Below are 22,488 nucleotides of genomic sequence, written 5' to 3' on the forward strand. Positions count from 1 at the left end.
CGAGCCCCATGTCAGGTCTGTGCTGACAGCTTGGAGCCTGGAACCTGCTTCGGATTCTGTCTCCTTTCTGCCCCTCCTCCACTCGCACTCTGTCTCTCTCTCTCTCTCTCTCAAATAAATGTTAAAAAAACAAACAAAAAGCCGACATTGAAAACCATCTTCCAAACTGCTCTGGCTTCATTTGTTCAAAAGAGGGGACACCCATGTTATGGCGCTACTTTAATTTTAGGATAAAGTGCAGGCGCAGAGGAATTATCTCTAACAAGGAGGGGAAGCAATCCTTGATGAAAGTCTACAGTCATCATTTCCATTATTTGCTGCCCCCGGAAGCGCACCTCCCGGCCGTGATGACTCTGTGTGGATGGTTTGTGTGCACCCCTGGGGGGCTGCGGGTCGGCTTGGACGCTGGCTCCTGCCGCTCAGAGCCATGTGCCCTCTGGCAAAGTCATTTCATCTCTTGCGCCCCGGCCGCCCCATCTGTACCCTTTGGAGGGCGATTCCCACCGCCCGCGGTTGTTGCCCACGGTAAAGGAGCTCGCGTCAGCACAGCGCTGGGGACAGCGCCCGTCCAGCAACCGCGAGCATCCTACATCCTGTACAATGTTTCCTTCGTACGCTTACTTTTCATTAATTCTGTGACTTGGGGAATATTCTCGGCTTGCCAGAATGAAAATATTTAAATGAGAGGAGGCGTCCAAGTATCTCAAGAGCTTCATGTTTGTACTCTGAAACACCAGGAGGTGAGTGGCTTTATGTTGAACTCAGAATCCTCCCGCGGGAAAAAAACCTCCTCGAGGCCTTCTCCGTTTCATAAATAACGTATTTTATTTTATTGCATATGGCTGTTAAGGAGAGCATCCATGATCAAGACAGACTAAATACAGTGCACTATTCTAATTCCATTTATTGCTGTCTCCAGCAACGTCACATCGACCCTTATATACAGCGTGTACAATGGAAGACAGACCAAGGTTAAGTCTTTTGTCATATCACAATAGCAAGAAATATATTTAACATCTTGATATCCAGAAACAATACGTACCCAAAAAGAAAACACTGTTTAATAACTGTTAAAGTTTATATAGCAAAAAATATTTTAAATTTAAGGTAAGTCAGGCAAAATGTACAAAGACCCAATATACATTGCGAAGTTTTAGCAAACATAACATTTATACATTTTGGTTCCATTCTGTAAACTAAATTAAAAGTGTAAATATTGCATATGCCTTTTTTCTTTTTGAAATGTACAGGATGGAGGAAAATTTAGTATATTATCAACTTTTTATTTTGCTTGTTGTAAGCGGCAGTCTGAACGTGAACCATTTGTATAGAGGCGTGACTACTCTAAGTATAGAGGACTACTTAAATACACATCATACACTGTATCCAGCAGGGTCCAGAGTCAGTCCCACTGTACCCGGGGGAGGGGGTGGGGTGGAGGGGGGCGGGTTACATAGCAAATACCACCCATCGATCCCGAGTCCCAAAACGAAATCCAAACTTTGGGGCGTTTTTATACATTTTAATAAAGTATCTGTATTATACACTGAAATTGACCTTCAAACTAACATCGTATGGTCTATACACTGTTGTGATGTGTAATTTTAGAAAAGTAAAACTTTAAAAATGTTCGGGGGGGTCACTTTACATTCAACTTTGTCTTGCAATACAATCCTCTGTTCTAAAAGTTCAGCACGGAAGCAGGAAGACTTTTGCATTGCCATTAAATATATTTTTAAGACATTGAATTTTTTGGTCTTCCTCTAAAAAAGCCTCATTTTATTAATGCATTATTCTATAGTGATATATATCTATATATTTATATATATTTTTCTCCAAAAAGAAAAAAAAAAAAAAAAAGCTCACATCTCCAATGAATTAGTGTAGCCTCTCCGGGACCATCCGAGCAGACGGGGAGCACGGACACGGACGTGCCCGCGGGAGGAAGGTCTATAGCCCTCTGTCACGTGGGGCAGCAAGACGACGGGACATTCTGCCGGTCAAGGTTAGCAGTTTCGGATGACCCCTGCAATGATTACCGCAACACCGATCTTTTCAGAACACTGAAAATATAAAATGAGGGTAGTCTCGTCAGGAAGTTTTCTCGACAAGTCACATGAAACGTGACGTTCTCTGTCGTCTTTTCTTTCTTCTTCCCTTAACGACACAGGGGCCGGAATACCTCTTTTATCAATTTCTTTCCTTCCCTTTCGTTTTTTAATTTTTTTCTTTTTTTTTTTTCTTTTTTTTTTTTTTTGTATTGTTGCTCAGGGCAGCCTCGTTGGCCGACACGGTAGCGTGGAGTAAAGATAACACATTTTTGTAAAATCTGCCAAAGCCGCGACCACCCGTGAATCGCTAGCATGCCTACGTGAATTTTTGGTTAAGGAAACGCAGGCTCGAGAGTCAGGGTAGCAGAGACATTTGAGCTTATAAATAGGATCAAAGGCTTTTGCAATCTGATGTACCTACATAAACGTCTACGCAGAGAAGATTAAACAAGTCTGTTAAAGGTAAAAAGATATATTCACCCCCTCCCCAAACCCCTCCCCACCCCCCCGCTACCCAATACAGTTGATGATTTTCAAAAGTAGGTTGCTTCAGTTACATATAATTATTATTATTATTATTTATGAATCCATCTTCAAAGTCCAATCCCAAATTGCATTTCCGTTGAGAAGTGTCAGTCCCACGCTGGGCTCTGGCTGAGTAAACACGCAGGTACCTGGACTGGATCCACGGAGCCGCTGTTTCCTGGGACCAGTTAAATAAGGCTGAAGGCCGCACTCGAGACACTCAGCAGACATCTATGTACAGGAGGTCCTGCCGGCCCCCGGCCACACAAATCCGGCTTCACCTGGAACTGAGGTAGGACTGTGGTAGTTTTGAGTGCATGCCAGTAAATACCAGATTGCCCCACTTCCATGGGTGTTGGTAGCATCTCCCAGCATGCTGAGGGATAAATCTGCTTTGCCAAAACGAAAGTGAGAAGAAATTAAGACACCGGCCACAATTTAAAGGGCCAATGGAAACATCCGATTTTCTTGAGAATACCTTCTTCGGCAAATTTTGTTAAAAAAACAAACGAAACACAGCACGAGCAGCAGAATGACGAATGCCCCCTGTGGGAACCAGGGGGAGAGGCAGGTGTCCTCGCCTGGGGGGTTCAGAGTCTAATACAGTCGTAGATGTTCCAAAATGTAGTCATTGCTCAGATCCAAAAGAAAATTTGTAAGCAGCTTCAGATTTTAAAAAAACAAGAACAAAAACAAAATAGTGAGCATCTTCTTTGAAAGTCATTCTCTGATGCGTGACGTCACGGTGATAAAGCCAGACAGATCCTCACTCTGGAAAAGAAAGGAAAAGAGTCAGCGGTGACTGTCGAGGGCACAGTGCAATCTCCAGTGAGAGAAAAGGTCCCTCTCAAGCCGCCTTCACCGCCCGTGTCTCTGGCAAACACAACTCCATTTTCCAGAAACAACTTGGAGGGGGAACCCCCCCAACCCCTGGCCCCCCACCAAGTGTCCGAGGAAGGGGAACAGCCAGGTTAGGGTGACTGTGAGTGTGCTTTCGTGAGGCCCTGGGCCGAGTGGGAGGCGGAGGCAGGGGGGCCCCCTCGCCCTTGCCCTTGGGGAGAGAAAGGGAGCTGAACTCCGCCTCGGGGGACCCTGGCACAGGATCGCCTGTCCCGGAAACGACCACGCTGCACGAGCTCCTGCAGAGACACCCTGACCGCAAACCCTCCTGGCCAGGCGGCCGGGTCCAGGTTACGCCATGTGCTCCCAGGAGCCCCGTGGGCGACAGGGTGTTAGGACCCGCCAACAGCTCTAACTGCGCACTCCCTTCCAGGCCCGAGGATCAAGCTTCTGTAACCTGTTCCCCATTTCTATCATTTCCAGCATATTCTTACTTAACATGTTCCTCTTTAAGAAAATGACCAACTTGGGAGACTTTGACATTTCATAGCAAATTGTCTTCTTAAGCTTCTTAGTTGCTTTTTTAAGATTATTTATTTTGAGACAGAGGAGAGAGAGAGAGAGAGAATGAGCAGGGGAGGGACAGAGAGAGAGAGAGAGAGAGAGAGAGAGAGAATCCCAAGCAGGCTCTAGGCTCTGAGCTGTCAGCACAGAGTCAGACACAGGGCTCAAACCCATGAACCGTGAGATCATGACCTGAGCCGAAAGCAGGAGTCAAACACTTAACCCACTGAGTCACCCAGACGCCTCAAGGCTTCTTGGGTTTTTGATCAAAATGCCAAGTGGCCCTGTGCACCACCCCCAGGGTCACCCACAGGCCCTGCTGGCCACACCTTGCCCTGCGGTTGTACTAACCCACTTGCACTTGGAACGCTGCTCTAAAATCATTACAGCCCCTCCCAGACTCTCAGTTTACTTTTGGGGGGCTCTAATTCTTCTCTGTTCACCTTGAGTGCAGAGGGCTGATCCCAGCAAGAGGAAACTCCCAGCGCACCCTGTGGCCAGGAGTGAGCCCTGGAGGCCTGGAACCAGCTCCCAGAGTCGTGTCCTGAGTGCAGCCAAAAAACAAAGGCCTGGACACACAGGCCACTGTCAACTGCCAACATTCAACGCCCAACATCCACGTATCTTTTTCATGACCGTGTTTTTAAACATGCCCTACAATGTGATCTTTTGGGGCAGTGCTACCATATTTTACTATTTTCACAAAGCCCTATGGCCTTTAAAAAACAGGTAAACTCTTCCCTAAAGTGGAAACAGGGGCCAAACTCTGTCCTGGGGAAAGATGCGCCCTGTAGCTGGCTATTTCGTCCTTGTCCCCGTGAGAGACCGCGTGAGAACCCACACCCAGCTGCTTGAGTCCTTTAAAGAGTGGCTGTTTGCTACAATCCACCCCGGACTTACGTCTCCCCAAATGAGTATGCGTTTCGTCGCCGAGGCCGAGTGCCAGGCGGACCCCCAGCCACCCCAGAGCACGTGGCCAAGATGCAGTCAGTCTGCTGACCGAACACAGTTTATTTATTTTTTTACACTAATGATTAGTTAAACACGGCTGAATCCCCCTGTTAGCCTTACATCCATTATCTTGAAAACAGCTAAGCCAGTAAATTCCTCACTTTCCCAGACTTCAGTGCAGTCCTAGAAATGCAGGTGACAGTTACTGAGAAACACACCTTCCACTGCGACCAGCAGGCTTGTGGGGCAGCCGCCGAGCTCACCCCGTGCGTCAGGACGCTTCGCCGTCATGAAACAACTCCTACCATGAGATCGCCGTGCACCCGAATCGGGGCGAACAGGTAACTGTCTCTTTGTGACGTGCAAGTATCAAAACCTCACTTTTATGCTTGAGCGTCGCGGGCAAGTTTGGATACAGGCAGGGCGATCCTGGCTCGCGCGTTTGGGCGCACGGCGATTTCTCCGGGGCCGGGGCCTCCCTGAGGCCCCCGGGTGCTGATGGGTGGAGGGGAGCCCCCATGGGCCTCTGACCTCCCGGGGCAGGGAGAGGAAGCAGCTTTTGTGCCTGGCGCCGAAGGGTGGCCAGGCCGCGGTCACCGGCAGGGAGAGAGCTGGGGGCATGCCAGGCGGGGTGGGGGTGGCAAGGAACACGATTCCCTCGGACACTGAGGCCCTGGGCTGCCCCCTGTGATCCCACACTTGGGCTGGGAGGGCCCCTGACGACTGCAGAGGTGACCCCGAGCGCACACACACACCGTCACAGCGACAGGTATCTGCTGTTGGCCATGGGAAGGATGCGGGAACTGCAGGAAGAGGAGAGACACCAGCCACCAGCGCAGAGACCGAGGTCGGCACGAAGTACGCAGAGCTCCGAGCACGTTTACGCACACAGATGTGCACGAGAGCAAACACGTGCACACACACCCCGGTGGGGTAGCAGGAGGGCTGAGACTGAGGGCCCCACGGCTGAGGACCCCGGGTCCACGCGGCCACCCAGCATCGCTCCAAACACCCACCCCTCGGTGTACCACCTTCATGCCTGGGTCCCCCACCACCCGCTGCGGTCCCAGGAGCCGGCGGAGGCCTCGTGCCCAACAAAACAGCTTGGTTTCATCTAGCATCCTTGTTCGGATGCAGGAGAAGGAAGGGAAGCGGAGAGCAGGCTGGGGACACCCCCAATCAGGTCACAAGGCCCATGGCTTGCTGAGGAAAAGGATACGGACAAAATGGACCAGAGGCAAGTGCCACCAAGAACACACACAGTTTCGAAAAAGGGGATCGGTTTGAGAAATCTAATTGTAAGTTTTAATTTGTTATGGAAAGAAGGCCTGGGCAGAAGCCCTCTGCCTCAACTGAGACCCGAGACACCCTCCCAACCTGAGGCTGCTGCCCAAAGCTAGTGGGGGCCCCGAACCACGGTCTCGGGAGGGAAGCAGTCAAAGGAACAGGTGGCCACCTGAAGGTCGCCTTGGAAGGAGGCTGGGGCTTGCAGGGTCCACAGGCAGCAAGCTCCAGACATGGAGCCCAGGCCAGCAGGCCACCTGGAAATCCCTGCCCCTCGCCCTGCTCTCTCAGCCCCAGAAGAAGGGCTGGAACCCCCTCTTTCTCCACCCTGCTCCCCCAGGCCCAGAGGAAGGGCTGGAACCCCCTCTTTCCGCCCTGCTCCCCTAGCCCCAGAGAAAGGACTGGAACCCCCTCTCTCTGCCCTGCTTCCCCTAGCCCCAGAGGAAGGGCTAGAACCCGCCCCCCCCCCCCCCCCCGCTCCCCGAGCCCCAGCCAGAACCCGCCCACCCCCTCCACCCTGCTCCCCCAGCCCTGGAGGAAGGGGAAGCAGGAGCTAGAGCCTGAGAGCCGAGCACACTTGCCTTTCCATTTGTTTACTGACTTTTACTCTATGTTAAATGTTTGTTTATTTTGAGAGAGAGTTCAAATGGGAGAAGGGCAGAGAGAGAATTCCAAGCAGGCTCCGTGCTGTCAGCACAGAGCTGGAAGTGGGACTCGATCCCAGGAACTGTGAGATCACAACCTGGGCAGAAATCAAAGAGTCAGATGCTTAACCAACTGAGCCCCGCAGGTGCCCCCTGACATCCTCGCTTTTAAATATTTATGCTTCCTAATGGTGATTCCAGCAAAATTTCCATACCGTATGATCTGTGTTAATTCTAGTAGAAGCAAAGTACAAATTATTCATTGTACCATCAATCCACCCTGAACATTTGTGAAAATGGGAGATATTCCTTGAATGTGTCAAGTGTAGTGGCAAAACAAAACAAAATACATGAGGACCCACGTGTTGCTTGTGCAGGCGTTACCAACGTACCCGGATGCCGGATTCCGGAGGTAACGCATCTAAAGAGAGCCTAAACTTATCGGCCTTCACTGAATTTGTCATATGATCACACGCTGTGCTATTCTGTAGCTTAGACACTACTTTGTAAAGAAACCCACTCACAGCAGCATTGATCTAAAGTAGTTGATTGAGGGGCACCTGAGTGGCTCGGTCAGTTAAGTGTCCGACTTCGGCTCAGGTCATGATCTCACGGTTCGTGAGTTCAAGCCCCGCGTCGGGCTCGGTGCTGACAGCTCAGAGCCTGGAGCCTGCTTCGGATTCTGTGTCTCCCTCTCTCCCTGCCCTTCCCCCACTTGTGCTCGCTCTCTCTCTCTCTCTCTCTCAAAAATAACTAAACATTAAAAAAATACTAGTGAGGGATGTTTGGATGAATCGGTCGGTTAAGTGACCTTGGGCTCAGGTCACGATCTCACAGTTTGTGAGTTTGAGCCCCACGTCAGGCTCTGTGCTGACAGCTCGGAGCCTGGAGCCTGCTTCGGATTCTGTGTCTCCCTCTCTCCCTGCCCTTCCCCCACTTGTGCTCGCTCTCTCTCTCTCTCTCTCTCAAAAATAACTAAACATTAAAAAAATACTAGTGAGGGATGTTTGGATGAATCGGTCGGTTAAGTGACCTTGGGCTCAGGTCACGATCTCACAGTTTGTGAGTTTGAGCCCCACGTCAGGCTCTGTGCTGACAGCTCGGAGCCTGGAGCCTGCCGGGGATTCTGTGTCTCCCTCTCTCTGCCCCTCCCCCGCCTAAAAAAATAAATAAACGTTAAAAAAAATTTTTTTAAGTCGTTGATTTAAGGGAAAAATACTCTCACACTCGTTCCATATGACATGCCACACTGGCCACGTCTTCTCCATCTTGTTTTTGCTCTATCACACATGACAAATGATGTTCACAGGAAGGACACAGTTCCATGCACTGGTTACCACCACTCCTGAGGATGGGGGGGTGGGGGCCTGTGGCTCCCTGCCTGTTCTCTTCCATTTAAAAGAGCATCGGAATGCAAATGAGCAAAGCACCCTCATTAAAGGCCCCACCTTCAATTCAATCTGGGCTACTTTACGAAAAAAAAAAAAGGGAAAGACATAGAAAACAAATCACTAAATAGTACATCACTAAACAAGTTGCAGAACATCTTTGCCATGGACAGCACAGATGTTGGAACACGGTCCCGTCATGCCACTGGTGAGCTGGGCTCCGTGATTACAAACACATTTGTGGAAAGGACAGTGAGCATCAGGTCTAGAATGTTTTAGAGACAAATCAGGGAAATCGGCAGCAGGGCAAATAAATTCAAGCAACGTTTTAGATACACATTCTGACCCATTGCTTCCTCGTTCTGATTTCTCATGAATATGTGGGTTTGGACGTGCTTGGCTTTATGGTCAATATTTGAGTGGCCAGAATTCAGGGCACAATGCTGTCCACAGAGACCCCTGGTTCTCTCTCTGCAGAGAGCCTCGTGGGGTGCCCCCCAAGATTCCACGTGGAGCCCCAGGAAGGGCCGTATGTGGAAATCTGCGTAAGGCCCCGCAAGGCCTCACTCAGGGCTCCACGCAAGCCCCAGGACTTTGCAGACTCTACGGTGTGTGTTGGGGGGGGGGGAAGGGTGCTCCCAACACAGCTGCACAGAACAGCCTCCCCCCCTCCACTGGTGACCAGCCCCCCGACCGAAGAAAGCATATCCGTACTTAGCAGGTAAAAACGACATAACATTTTCAGGCACATGGGAGTTAGGGGTGCTGCGGGTACCGAGCCGCATGACAAATAAAACAACATGCTTCTCAAATCGAAATTTCTATTTCTAGTGGAAACTACGCTTAGGAAGAAAGAGACCCGCGGCGAGCCCAGACACGTCACTCTGTGGCCCACTTAAACCTTTGATGTTAAACATAGGATTACTAAAGAAAATAAACTTTTCAGTTACGTGAGAAATTTCTAGAAAAATAAACCTGATAATTCAGTATCTCCTTACTTGACTAAAAGCAAAACACTCGTGAATACACCCAAAAAAAAAAAAAAAAGTAATAAAGTAAGGTTAAGTGTGATAACCAACAAGCCAGAGATTCTAAGAAAAACGGTTACTCGAACTTTTCATTTAAATAGGAAAAAAATAAATAAGAGACAGGGAAGAAGTTCCCGGCAGTAAATTACTTTACCGACTCTCCTTGTGAAAGACGTAAAAATGTCTTTTATAGGAGATCCCACTTTCTAATTTTTTTTTTGAGAGAGTGAGTGAGTGGGGAAGGGGTTGAGAGAGAGAGAGAGGAGAGAGAGGGAAAGGGGGAGAGAGAGAAAATCCCATGCAGGCTCCACACTCAGTGCAGGGCCTGACTCAGAGCCTGATCCCACGACCCTGGGATCACGACCTGAGCCAAAATCAAGTCGGACACTCAACTGACTGAGTCACCCAGGCGCCCTGAGATCACCCTTTCCTCTGACAAGTGAAGTCATTTCATCCTGAGTGCTCGCTGTTGAAGAAATTTCCCAGCACCAAGTTGCAATTTGATGGCAATGACGCAGCAGGAGACGGGAGGGGGTGGGGGGAGGGGACAGGGGGTCAGAGGGAAAAGGTCGAGTCCTGGTATGGGGCTGGGGTTCATAAAAGGTAGCTGTCCTCCTTCAGCTCCTGTTTAATCCTTCACGAAAGACCTTGTCTTAATCACCGAACATCAGAGCCGTCGGGTGTCCTGGCCTGTGAGCTACTGCACTGAACCTTCCCTCCACTGAGCCAAGCCTCCCACGGGGGCCTGCGTGAATTCTCCAATGCCTGGCCTCAGCAGACCTCCACCCGACCCTCCAGCCTTCCTTTCTTTTCTGTGCTTGTTATTAAAAAGCCGGACGCGCCCATCCCACAAGCTATGCTTCTATGGTGAGAGTTTTCCATCATCCCTGTAGCAGCAACGTCCAACAGCATAGGAGAAATATTACTGATTATTCTTCAGCCCAGACCCCTGAAGGAAAAAAGTGCTCCCTGCATTGCTGGGGGACCCTGCTCTTAAGTTATGAAATGTTGGACCCTCCCAGGTAGAAACCAGGTGAGGGAGCATCAGTGACAGGTCAGCAGCAAAGGACAGCCCGTCCCCCAGGGCTCTGCACGCACCCCTCCACTAGGGCCATCACTGTCCATTTCTACAAGTAACAAGAGAGGGGTGGGGCTGGGAAGGGGGACAGGAGGTCTCTGACTTTCACTTGGGCCCCGGGAGTTTACACTTTACCGCCATTAACTCATTACAAAACTCCCCAGTGACACAAAATACCACACAGGCAATGGCTCACTGCCACATGCACCTGTCTCCCCAGTGAGCTGAGGACTCGAACCCTGCCCGTCCCCAGCATCTGGCACAATGCTTGTTAGAGCCTTTCTAAAGCTTTGATGAATTAAATTGAAATAAAAACCCATGTGGTTGATGCCATGTCTCACAGGCAGAAACGCTTAAAAAAAAAAAAAATCTTCTAAAGGAGGAGGCAACTTTAGAACTGTCTGAGGCCCAAGTGAAAAGAAAACCCTTCTCACCTCACAACAGAGTGGGTTCTAAGCCAGAGGTCAACAAGGTAGGGCCAAATCCGACCTGTTGCCTGTTTCTGTAAATAAAGTTTTATTGGCACCCAGGCTCATTCACTCGCATATGATGCTTCTGCATTTCAATAGCAGAGGCCTGTGGTTGGGCAGCAACCTTCCCCCCCACCCACCCCCAGCATGGGGAAGGCACCCAGGAGAAGGAAGAAGGTTGAAGTGGTCAAGACAGGGCCACATATCAACATCTGTGGGTTACACCCGGAGACTCATCGAGTCCCCGGGAAGATTATCTGTGAACTTGCATCCTTTAGAAATGCAACGCTGTCTGCTGAAAACCATGCTCTCCTGTTACAGGCCCTACTGAAAACGAGGAAGGAAGCCATCAAATCATTTAGGAAGCCAGCACCCTTTGGGGAGTAATTTCCCTCACCTACGGCTCTTTTACTCGGTGTTTCATACGGAACGCAAAAGTACTAAGCACGTATGATTATTACTACATCCTGTGGCACGACTCTTTCAACATTAACAGAGGTGAAGTTATAATACACTGGACCTGAAATCCAAGAGGGGTCCAAATAACCCTTTTCTCTTTCTCGGGTCGCTTACGAATGTGAATGTAAGTGTTATGTTTCTGCACCGAGAAACAGTACGGATACTTGAGCCAGGCGATAGGACGTGCAGTAAAATTGCAAATATCCTACAAGCAGTGCGATTCGTTCCTCGGATTTCATGCATTATTACGCTTAGGAGTTTACACTGATGTAAAAAATACGTATTTTACGTATCCTATAACAATGTTATATTGTTTGTATCTGATGTTCTCAAACCTAAATATTGTGTTTTTCCTGCAGAATTAAGGAATGTATAAGAATTTATTCAAAATATATCCACCTCCCAAAACCCTATTGTTACAGACCACTTCGAATGCACCTTTCTTTCTTTTAAATATCTAAATATTTAAGACTTGCTACTGGGGTTATTTTAGTTTTATGACTTCGTTCCTTTGTTTTTATTATTGAAATCGAAATAGGCATTTTCTGGAAGTCTGAAATTAAGCCAAATACAGCTCAAATCCCACTATAATATCACTGAATAGGAAACAGACCCGTGAGTATAGTTAAAACGGTACGCCTTCAGAATTCTAAAATATACTCTGTTTTTCACATTTAACATACAATAATTTGGAAATGTGTTAAAAATAGAGCGTAATAATCAATAAAGTGCTTGTCTTTCATCACAAGAAAAAAAATGTTTAAAGAGAACAGGGGGAAATTCTGGAACCCACCATGTCCCCCCCTCCCCCACCCCATCCCTGCCCAGCCACCTCTTTTTCAGGTAGAGTGTCCACTGTGCATAAGCGCTTGGTGGCCTGACCAGTCCCTGCTCCTGAACTACAGGCCACCCCCTCCCTGTCTAGAATGTCCACATCGTACAGGATGTCCACATTGTCCACTGGGGGGTCAGAATCGATCTCACTGAACAGCCCTTGTGAGAAGGGACAGCCGGCAAAGCCAAGGCTGGGTGTCGCACCCTGCCCACCCCCAGCAACTTCCCGCCACGGTCACTCATCTCGAAGGCATCCCAGGAGCTCAGGAATGACTCAGGTGAAGCCGTCCCTGTGCCTTAAGCCAAACGCCATTTCAAGGGCTCACTGCGATGTGAGTGAGGACGGTCACTGGCCCTCCCCGCAGGAGTAGGGGTCCTGGGGCCCAGGAGCCAACATTTACCTATCTGTTCCTTCCAGAAATGGGCATGTCATTCGCCTCGCCTGGCGTTGCTCCCTGGGCCACCGTGAAACCACCCAAGGAGGCTCTATGTACGGGAGTTATAAACCAGGAAGTGGAACACCTTCTAGAGACACACGGGACTTTTCTCATGCACAGGGACACCTGCTTCCTGCACCGCTTGCCCCCAGGCAGCTGGGTCCCCCCCCCCCCCACTTTCTTCCAGCTCCTTTAAATGATGTATACACGTAGCCACATGTTTCGTTTTGAACTACAAAGGCTTCGTCTTAATGAGCCCGGGCGGCCCTTCGCTGCCAGAGGAAGCCTGACTCCTCCCGCCCCCTCCCCGGGCTAATGTGCGTGGCCACGGCTGTGGCATCGCCCAGCGCGCCTGCCATCGCGGCCCTTTCTTCATTCAAAACTATACCCGCGAATGACGTCACGAGCAAGTGCGACTTGAAGCAGCAAATAAACAACCGATGAAGGCACAAACACAACGGCAAACAGCTCCTGGAATGAAATGAATCAGCTCGTTTTAATTGGACAGAAGCGGAACAGAAGCAGAATTGTTTTTCCGGGGGTAACTCCGGGCCATTTAAAGCTAATAGCTCCCAAAGGCGGCACAGCACGCCTGGCCTGGCTGCTTTCTTCATGTCCTGCCGGCGGGACAGGACGCCCGGGCAGGGGCCGCGTGCGCCCGGTGCAGACAGCTGCCCCGTCACCAGGGCACAAATGCCCCTCCGCGCCGAATGTGCCCGCAAGCACGATGCCACCAGCCAGCTGGGCTGGGTTCCGTTCTCGCGGCCTCACGCACGCAAGTGCACCTGCCTACAGAGCAACGTGCAAACTCCCTTGCCCCCGAGTTAAGATCCACATCCAAGTGAAACGCTGTTGGTTAACCTTCCAGTAATGACAAACGCGAAGTGCTGAGCTACAAACCGTCTTTATAAAGTTCAGCTGCTGGAAAAGAAAACCGAGTAAGACAGCAGGGCGCTGCTCCCGCCTCAACCGCCCCCCCAGCCCCCACTTCACAACCAGACAGCACCCGGGGCAGGACAAACACCTACAGGCACTTTTCCAGCCAGAACGACAAGGGGTCTCCCGGTCACTCACGACTGGAGTCTCAACAGAGTAAGGCTGCCGACTCCCCTCTGCGGACTTGGCAGAACTTAGTGGCAGCACCTGGCAGACATTTCAAAGGCTCAAGTGCTGGGGGGGACCTCACGCACCAGCGGCTCTGGACCCCAGGATGCCTGGGTCAGGCTCCCAACCTGGGATTTCCCAAGGCCTCCTGGGAGATTGGACAGAGCAGGTGAGTTGGACACCTTGGCCCCCCCACCCCTCCTGGAGGTCCAGGGAGACACCACTGAGACACATGTGATCACACACGTGCGTCACCCTTCCCTGTCTCCCGAGAGAAGAAAGCACGAAGGGGCAAAATATCCAACCACAGAAAGACAAACTTCCCCAGCTGCTGACGCCCGGGAGGGGGAAACAGTCAAATCGGTATGAAGACATCACTCGTGGCACTCAAAGAAGGCTGCACTGTCAGCCTCACCGGCCCGTCACATTTCCCGGACAGAATCTTCTAGGGCTTTTAAGAATGGCTTTAAAAGAGGGGCGCCCGGGGGCTCAGTCTGTGAAGCGTCCGGCTTCAGCTCAGGTCACGATCTTACAGGTTTGTGGGTTCGAGCCTTGTGTCAGGCTCTGTGCTGACAGCTCAGAGCCTGGAGCCTGCTTCCGACTCTGTGTGTGTCTGTCTCTCTCGCCCCTCCCTGCTCATGCTCTGTCTCTCAAAAATAAATAGACTTTAAAAACAAACTTTTAAAAAAGAATGGATTTAGAAGAGACGGGCCTCCCTGACCACCTCTCTGGAACCACCAGGCCAGAAGACGACAGCAGACGTAAGCTGCACACACAGCATCACCCCCTCCCCCCCACCCCTGCACAGCACAGGCTCCGTGCTCTCCCTTCCAGAGTGCGGCCGCCAGCAGGGTGTCACATCCAGGGAATCGTTTCCACCAGGTAACAGCTACCGGTTCTGTCACCTTGTGACACTCAGCACATAGGAATTCATTGAGAGTAATTCTTAGTTTCTCCATTTTCCTCACACAACAACAGGCCGTTTTGTAATTTCTACTTGATGTACTGGGGCGACACGAGGGGGGCTTCCAAGCGACCTACGCAAAGGGGAACAGGGTGAGTCCATTCGCTCCGCTGTGCACGGGGAGCGCAGGACCGCCGGTGAGTCGGGGTGTGGGAACCTTGGGGGCTGCACGGACAAGGGCGGACCCCACGAAGGCCCAGATGCGAGCCCGGACCCTCCCCACCCCAGACCCGCTGCCCCCACTCCTGCTGGCTGCCACCAGGCCTCACCCATCAAGCTTCTAGAGTTACCTTAGGAAACAGAGACATCAAGGAGGCCAACAGGCACACGCATATTTTCTAGAACACGCGCTTGGAGAATCTAAATGTTCCATCTCTGGTCTGGAAGAGGCAGGAGGGACCCCTGAGCAGCAGGAGCGACGATGGCCAGGACAGGTAAGCAGGTAGTTAGGTGAGGTCACCGGTCCTGGTAAAATGGACCAGTTTATGTATGTTGACTTTTTTTTTCCCCCACATTATTTCAGAAAAACTAAGTAAAACTAACCCTGAATCCTGAGGACAGACCCAAACACCGTGCCAAGTTCTTAAGACCACATCAGCTACAAAGAACTGCCCACAAGGCCATCTGCCAGATGGCCATGCTTCTCACACACACAGCAAAGGAGGCAGGGTCCCTGGACGCGGGCGGCACGCCAGCTTTTCTCACGTTCTGGAAGCCTTGGCTACTGGCTCACTCCATTAGCGCCTTCCTGTCAAGGGACCAGGGCTCGGGGGTAAGTGGCCGCGTGCACACTGACCCAGGTCCAGACGCACCCACGGCTCATCCAGGCTGAGGGCCTTTATCCCCCCAAAGAAGGTGCGGCCTCACCAGGAAGACACAGAACCAGGCAGGAGCAAACCTACCAGGCCAACAGCTCCCCCCAGGCCCAGACAGTCTCTCCAGCCTCAGGCTGGTTTGCTTCTTAAGTTTGTTTATTTATTTTTGACAGAGAGAGAGAGAGGGAGAGGGAGAGGGAGAGAGAGAGAGAGAGAGAGAGGCAGCATGAGCAGGAGAGGGGCAGACAGAGAGAGAGAGAGAGAATCCCGAGCAGTCTCCATGCCGTCAGCAGGGCTCAAATCCAAGAAACTGTGAGAGCATGACCCGAGCCAAAACCAAGACTTGGACGCTTAGGGGTGCCTGGGTGGCTCAGTCGGTTAAGCGTCTGACTTCGGCTCAGGTCATGATCTCACGGTTCATGAGTTTGAGCCCCGCGTCGGGCTCTGTGCTGACAGCTTAGAGCCTACAGCCTGCTTCGGATTCTGTGTCTCCCTCTCTCTGCCCCTCCCCCCGCTCATGTTCTGTCTCTCAAAAATGAATAAACGTTAAAAAAAAAAAAAGACTTGGACGCTTAAATGACTGAGCCACCCAGGAGCCCCCTCAGGTGTTTTTTCCTTTAAAACATAAGGGGTTTCCTTTAACCACCCCCCCCCCCCGCCCCCAAAAGGAGATTCTGAGGACTCGATAACATTTAGAAACGTTTTAGAGATTACAAAGTGCCTTACAAATGTCTGTGTAATCAAGTATGCAATTCCGCCAATAGGCGGGTGCTTTTATCTTGTTCATCATCTGCCGGTGCCCCTCCCCCCATCACATCTCAGTGCCTCAACCCACCTGCAGGGCTGCTCAGTCTACATGCTACTTTTGAGAAGGAAACTCAGGAGTGGCAGGCAGAAAAAGACACAATGGCAGAATTAGATGACTCCAGTCAAAAAGCTTTTAAATGCTCTATATATCGTTTCAAAGACTGTTCCACTTCATGCCTGTTAAATATGACATGAAGTCTTTACAATGGCTGACTGGACTCTACAGGTCACTGTCCCTGGTCATGTCCCTCTCTTCACCTACTACTCTCCCTATGTCCCTTGTCATCAGTCACACTGATCCACTTCTTATTCTGGACCATACTAGCAAAACTTCTGCCCCAGGGCCTTTGCACGGCTATTCATTCCCTTTGCCAAATGGATTCTCCCCCTAAATATCTACAAGACCTGCTTCCTCATCACGTTCAAGTCAGCACCTTTTCCCTCTCTCCCTTCCCAGCTATATTTTCTGGAGCATTTATCACCACCTACAAAACTTGCTGATCTGAACACATTTAAAAATTAAATGTATTTCCTAGGTTTCAAATATAAACCTGAAGTTACATTTGTATTTGAACTGAGTACCTTTTGTGTTTCTTTTTAGCTTGGAAACCAAACCTCTCTCTTTCTGGCCTACACTCTAATATTTTTCAAAGGAGCGAAACATTTGATAAGTATTTAACAACTGACAACTGGCATCTTTGTGATGAAAACATATTTAGCAGTCTGATTAAATCTGAAAGTTGAAGGGAGACCTAACCTTTCTGCCTCGGTCTCTCCTGCCCACAGCCCATCTTTCCACTCTCCCAAGCAGCCATTAAGCGAAGTTCCTATTGGTGTGTGTTTGTTTTTTCCGGAAAGAACAGTTAAAAGGCAGGAAGATGTAAGAAGGACAGAAAACTTCCCAGGAAGCCGCTGGTAACCAGGGGAGGGGGCATCCCTGGCTAGGTCATGGGTATTTATAAAAGGACGGGATCTATGCTTTCAAAAGGGCTTCAGATCCTCCTGCACACCATTAAAGGTGTATCGTAAGAAAATACAGCGCTAGTTGGAAATTGTTAGGACTGGGACTAAAATCTACATGTTCACTTTTTACGGAGGGGCCACCGGCAGACAAGCAGCAGCAGTCAACATCTCAAATGTGAGCTTCCTACAGGCAGCTAAGAAAGCTCCGGGGAGGGGGCGCCTGGGTGGCGCAGTCGGTTAAGCGTCCGACTTCAGCTCAGGTCACGATCTCGAGGTCCGTGAGTTCGAGCCCCGCGTCGGGCTCTGGGCTGATGGCTCAGAGCCTGGAGACTGTTTCCGATTCTGTGTCTCCCTCTCTCTCTGTCCCTCCCTCGTTCATGCTCTGTCTCTCTCTGTCCCAAAAATAAATAAACGTTGAAAAAAAAAAATTAAAAAAAAAAAAAAAAAAGAAAGCTCCGGGGTTGTTGAAGAAAGAATGAGTTCATGGCAAGAACTCGCTTCAGACAATCAAAGAGAGAGCATCTTGGGGCACCTGGGAGGCTCAGTCGCTTAAGTGTCCAACTTGATTTCAGCTCAGGGCATGATCTCACGGTCAGGAGTTTGAGCCCCGCATCGGGCTCTGCGCTGGCAGCATGGAGCCTGCTTGGGATTCTCACTCTCCCTCTCTCTCTTTGCCCCTCCCCCACTCTCACTCTCTCCTTCTCAAAATAAATAAACATTTTTAAATAAGAGACAACATCTTTGTTAAGCAGGAGTGGATGGTGAGCCAAGAAGAATCAGATGGCACAGGAAAGGGAGGTCATAACCTCGTGTTGGGAAGTTTCTGGAAGACTACCCCTGAACGCAAAGACTGGGCACAAAGAGAAATCCCAGGACGGTTACAGGGCAGGCTAGAGAGCCGCATCCAGGAGCTGGGTGGGTTTTGCATCCAGCAAAACCAAACCTATAGTTTCTGAGAAGTAAACTGATCCAGAAATGGTGCCTGATGGGACGTACCCCAAGAGTGTGGGAGGGACGGGACTCAACGCTGGAACGGCTCCTTCAGAATCTTCCAGCAAGGCCACCCCACTGTGAAGGGTGGGCACAACACCCCCCGGCCCCACCCAGAGACAGCCTTTGTGAGGGGTTCAGATGGCCCCTGTGGCTGCTGGGGGGTTGGTACACACGGAACCTCTGTCAGACTGGCTGAACCGTCTTCAACCTTAGGAAATGGCTTAAGACCCGAAAAATTCTGAACATTCCAGCAACACAAGACAGACTCCAGAGTCGTGGGGATTGGGTGCGTATCACCCAGAGTTATTCTAGGAACTTAATTAAATCCTTCAAGCTGGAGAAACTCGGGTATTTTACTGCTGTGGTTATTTCATTTGGAACAAAGACTGCTAATAAACCGGCCGTACTGATAAGCGAAGCTACAAATAATGATAAGAAGTAAAATGGAATTAAGGTGAGTCAGTTCTACTGTATCTTTAAAATTCTGCTACGACCCTCCATACCAAAACGTCATTGCATTTGGAACCTGCATAAACTTTCAACGACAATGCTCATTTGGAAAGAAATGTCTAAGTAGGTAAAACTCTGAAGAATGTTTTCAGATTCATTAATGTTTGTAACTTTGTCAGGCTTTCCTATCTAGTATTTCCACAACACGCGTTATTCAAGTTTTAACTTTTTTACTGACCCAGCTGAAGTTAGTTTTCTGATGCTGAGTGTAAACTAACATTCCCCTATAATCCTACAGGGGGAAGAAATATTGAATTCTCAGTTTTGCAAGTAATAGCAAAATCATACCTAAAGGTTTGCAACTGAACTGTATGTGCATTAGAAGTTGATTGAGCAAACTAATGAAACGGGCTTCGGAAAAGTGTTGATCAAACTTACTTCATAAATCTAACTGGCAGAGAGTATGAGTAGCTAACGGATTTGTTTTCTGTTTCATTTGCATCGCAAAGTGCTATTTTAGGTCACTTTTATGCCAGAAAACAACTTATGAAAACCCTACTGTCGTATAAAAACAAAACAGAAGCACGCATTGCCACAAATCACCTGAGTAATTTATCTTTTAAAAAAATGCATCCACGGGCGCCTGGGAGGCTCTGTTGGTTAAGCGTCCGACTTCGGCTCAGGTTATGATCTCAGGGTTCATGAGTTCGAGCCCCCCGCGTCGGGCTCTGTGCTGACAGCTCAGAGCCTGGAGCCTGCTTCAGATTCTGTGTCTCCCTCTCTCTCTGCCCTTCCCCCACTCGTGCTCGCGTGCTCTCTCTCTCTCTCTCTCTCAAAAATAATTAAACATTAAAAAAATACTAGTGAGGGGTGTCTGGGAGGCTCAGTCAGTTGAGCGTCTGACTTCGGCTCAGGTCATGATCTCATGGTTCGTGAGTTCGAGCCCCACGTCAGGCTCTGTGCTGGCAGCTCAGAGCTGGGAGCCTGTGTCTCCCTCTCTCTCTTTCTCTCTGCCCCTCCCCTGCTCACACTCTGTCTCTGTCTCTGTCTCTGTCTCTCTCTCTCTCCCTCTCAAGTACAAATAAACATTAAAAAATTTTTTTTAATTAAAAAAAAAAGCATCCAGGCTGTAGTGTAAGAAACTGACCACCGGACTCTCCCTTTCTAGCAATTTCTGTCCTCTCAGGAGCACAGGAGCTCCAGAACGCTGTCGGTTTCCCCAAGCCCCGGTTCCTCCACGCATTTTCTTCGCACAAAATCAAAGTGCCGTGCGCCCGCTAATCCCTGCCTTGTTTAATCCCGTTTATTGCTCAGAGTTTCTAAAGCATGATTTGCAGAGTTTTCAGACTGAGTAAGAACATCCTGGCCTATTTCCAAAACCTCTCCCCCACGTCTCAATCTCCCCCCACTCGCCGCCCACCCTTCACCCTTCACCCGGGGCGCGTGGGCGTGGCCTCCACGGCAGGCCTGGGCCACTGACAGTCGTCCCCGCTTTGGGTGGCTTCCCTCCACCCGCACCGGGCAGGCTGCGCTGCGGAAGGGATCCAAACCTGGCCCCCGGGGAAAGACCGCTGGCTTCCTTCACCAGGACTCCCTACAAGCAACATCGGAACATCAGGATCTTGCTTCCCAGCTCTTCATTCGACCCCGAAAGCGCTCCGCAGGGCCAGAAGCCGGACACCGGGCGCTCTGACCCTGCTCCCCCCTGAACCCGGCAAGGAAGGAAGCAGCGTCTCCCGGTCTGGCCGGCCCCGGGGCAGCAGGTGGCCCGGATCCCGCGAGGCCGGGTGGAGTACGGATGCACCGCCGCTCACAGTGGCAGGCGCGTGGCCCCGGGGCTGCCATCTGCTAGGAAGGAAGTCGTCTCTCCGAGGATGCCGGAGAGACTGACGGCTCACGTCAACAAAACCCTGAGTCACCCGCTAGAGCACAAGCCCGCGGATCCCGATGACATTTTTTTAAAAAACACGCACAGCTTACGAATTTTTGTCTGTCTACACCTTCCCTTCATGCCTTTGAAAGCGGGGTTACAGTCGCCTCGTGAGGAAGGCAGAAGAACCCTTTCTCCTCGTATAAAAATCCAGTTACATGGTTTTTTTTTTTCTGAGAAAAACAAGAGGGGCACTGGTGAAAGTATCCAGTGCCCGGAAGATTACCGACCACCTCGCAACACCCGAGGGGCTGACGTGTCCGTCCTTAGGCAAATTCTACACCGGTTAGTTTTCATCCACACTCATCAAGTAGGTTCATGGCCCGTTTCTCAGAAAACCACTAATGGACTCGTTCATGATGAGGAGTACATGATATTTCACTTCTAGAATAAATACATCACAAAGACATCTCAAGCGGTGACGGGATCCGCGGGGCCAGGCGGGACCAAACACAAAGAGCAACTTACATTTTCCCAGATAATAGAGGCTTCTCCATTTGAACCACCCCAAGAATTTTCTTCTTCTCTTTTCTTTCTTTCTTTTTTTTAACAAGCAAGCACATGATCTTGAATGTTTGCCAAACCTTCGCTCCTTCTACCTCACCAGTAAACACTGCCCACATGGCCATGAGCCGCGGTGTTTCCCTAATTTCCACCACACTTCCTTATTTAGGTGCCTCAGCCTGTCTCTCTGTCTGCCTGTGGACCCGTTAGGCTGTGTATGAAGCAGTTTACTAAGACGTCCTAAAGTAAAAAAGACAGAATACCACTTCCATAGAGGCTGGGTTGTTCTGGAGGGAATGGGATGTATCTTGGGAGAAAGTTATTCATCAGCACACAAAGGACCACAGACACAGAGCATACTCTGTTCTTTCTTGATAATATTTACACACATTTCTACCAACCAATTAAATGGTGACCTTGGAGAAGACGTCTGACCTCCCTCGGCCTCTGTGCTCACAACCTTAAGGGAGTTACAGGATACTCATGGTTCCCAGCCCTTCTCCCTCACTCAAAGCGTCCTTGTATTTTCTTCTGATTGTGTCCACACTGCATGGAAAGACTTTTAACATATTTGGTTGGAGGGCAGGGCGGGGCGGGATCTTATCAAGCATAATCCACAGTTGGCTTTGCTGAAATGAAATCAGCTAGAGGAACAGGAGTCTTGTGGGTGCAGACGACGAGAAAGGGAGACTGGAAACCCCCAGAACAGAAGAGCGGCCAACGACTGGCAACAACTCGAGAATCCACAGACACAATGACAGCCGTCAAAGTCCTATCCAATTCTAAGCGCTTCTCACCGCCAGGTGTTAAAACTGGTTTAAAACAATTAGGGGGCTTTCCTTCCATGCCCTTCCTGCCTGACTGCCAGCATTGTACTCCAGATGGATAAATGCCCCGAGGAAAGAAGAGAGAAATTAAGTAACTATCACCCAAGTGCAATCAGAAACAAAATGTTACCTTGAAAGTTGCGCTGAGGCTGGTCTACATAAAACCCGAATGTAACAATTGCTGGGAGCTTCCAAAGCACAGCCGGGGGTGTAGGACTTGGAGACAACCTGACCTCATGTAAACAGCACTGGCTGGGGATCAGGTGCTCCCAGGCAGAACGCAAGACAATGCTGGTCCATCAGAACCCTTCCGCGGTTCACCTTGTGGCTCAGGGAACCTTTGGGTGAGTCCCCCGGCCTCTCGAAGCTGCACATTCCGCATTCCCAAGAAGTGGCCCAGCCCACGTCACCGGGTTATGAAATACCATGTGGTAACATAGGTAAGAAAATGTCTCCATGCTATGAAGCGAAGAAAAACACTTTCTGGATTTTACACAATTCTTTTGACCTAAAAGGGGATGGGGCACGCATTAATCTTTCGGTATTGATCACGACAACGGATACATTTTCAATTCAGC

General features: G+C 50.0%; 1 protein-coding gene across 1 annotated transcript in view; it reads right to left on the minus strand.

The window, feature by feature from the left end:
* Positions 1-802: 802 nt before the first annotated feature.
* IRS2 (insulin receptor substrate 2) overlaps positions 803-22,488 on the minus strand; it is a 32,785-nt gene continuing 11,099 nt past the window's right edge. Inside the window, exon 2 of the mRNA XM_043582932.1 lies at positions 803-3,347. Within this exon, the coding sequence (XP_043438867.1) occupies positions 3,343-3,347 (5 nt within the window). The 3' untranslated portion in view covers positions 803-3,342. The remainder of the gene's footprint in view (positions 3,348-22,488) is intronic.

This window comes from Prionailurus bengalensis, chromosome A1 (assembly GCF_016509475.1).
Source record: "Prionailurus bengalensis isolate Pbe53 chromosome A1, Fcat_Pben_1.1_paternal_pri, whole genome shotgun sequence".
Taxonomy (NCBI): Eukaryota; Metazoa; Chordata; class Mammalia; order Carnivora; family Felidae; genus Prionailurus; species Prionailurus bengalensis.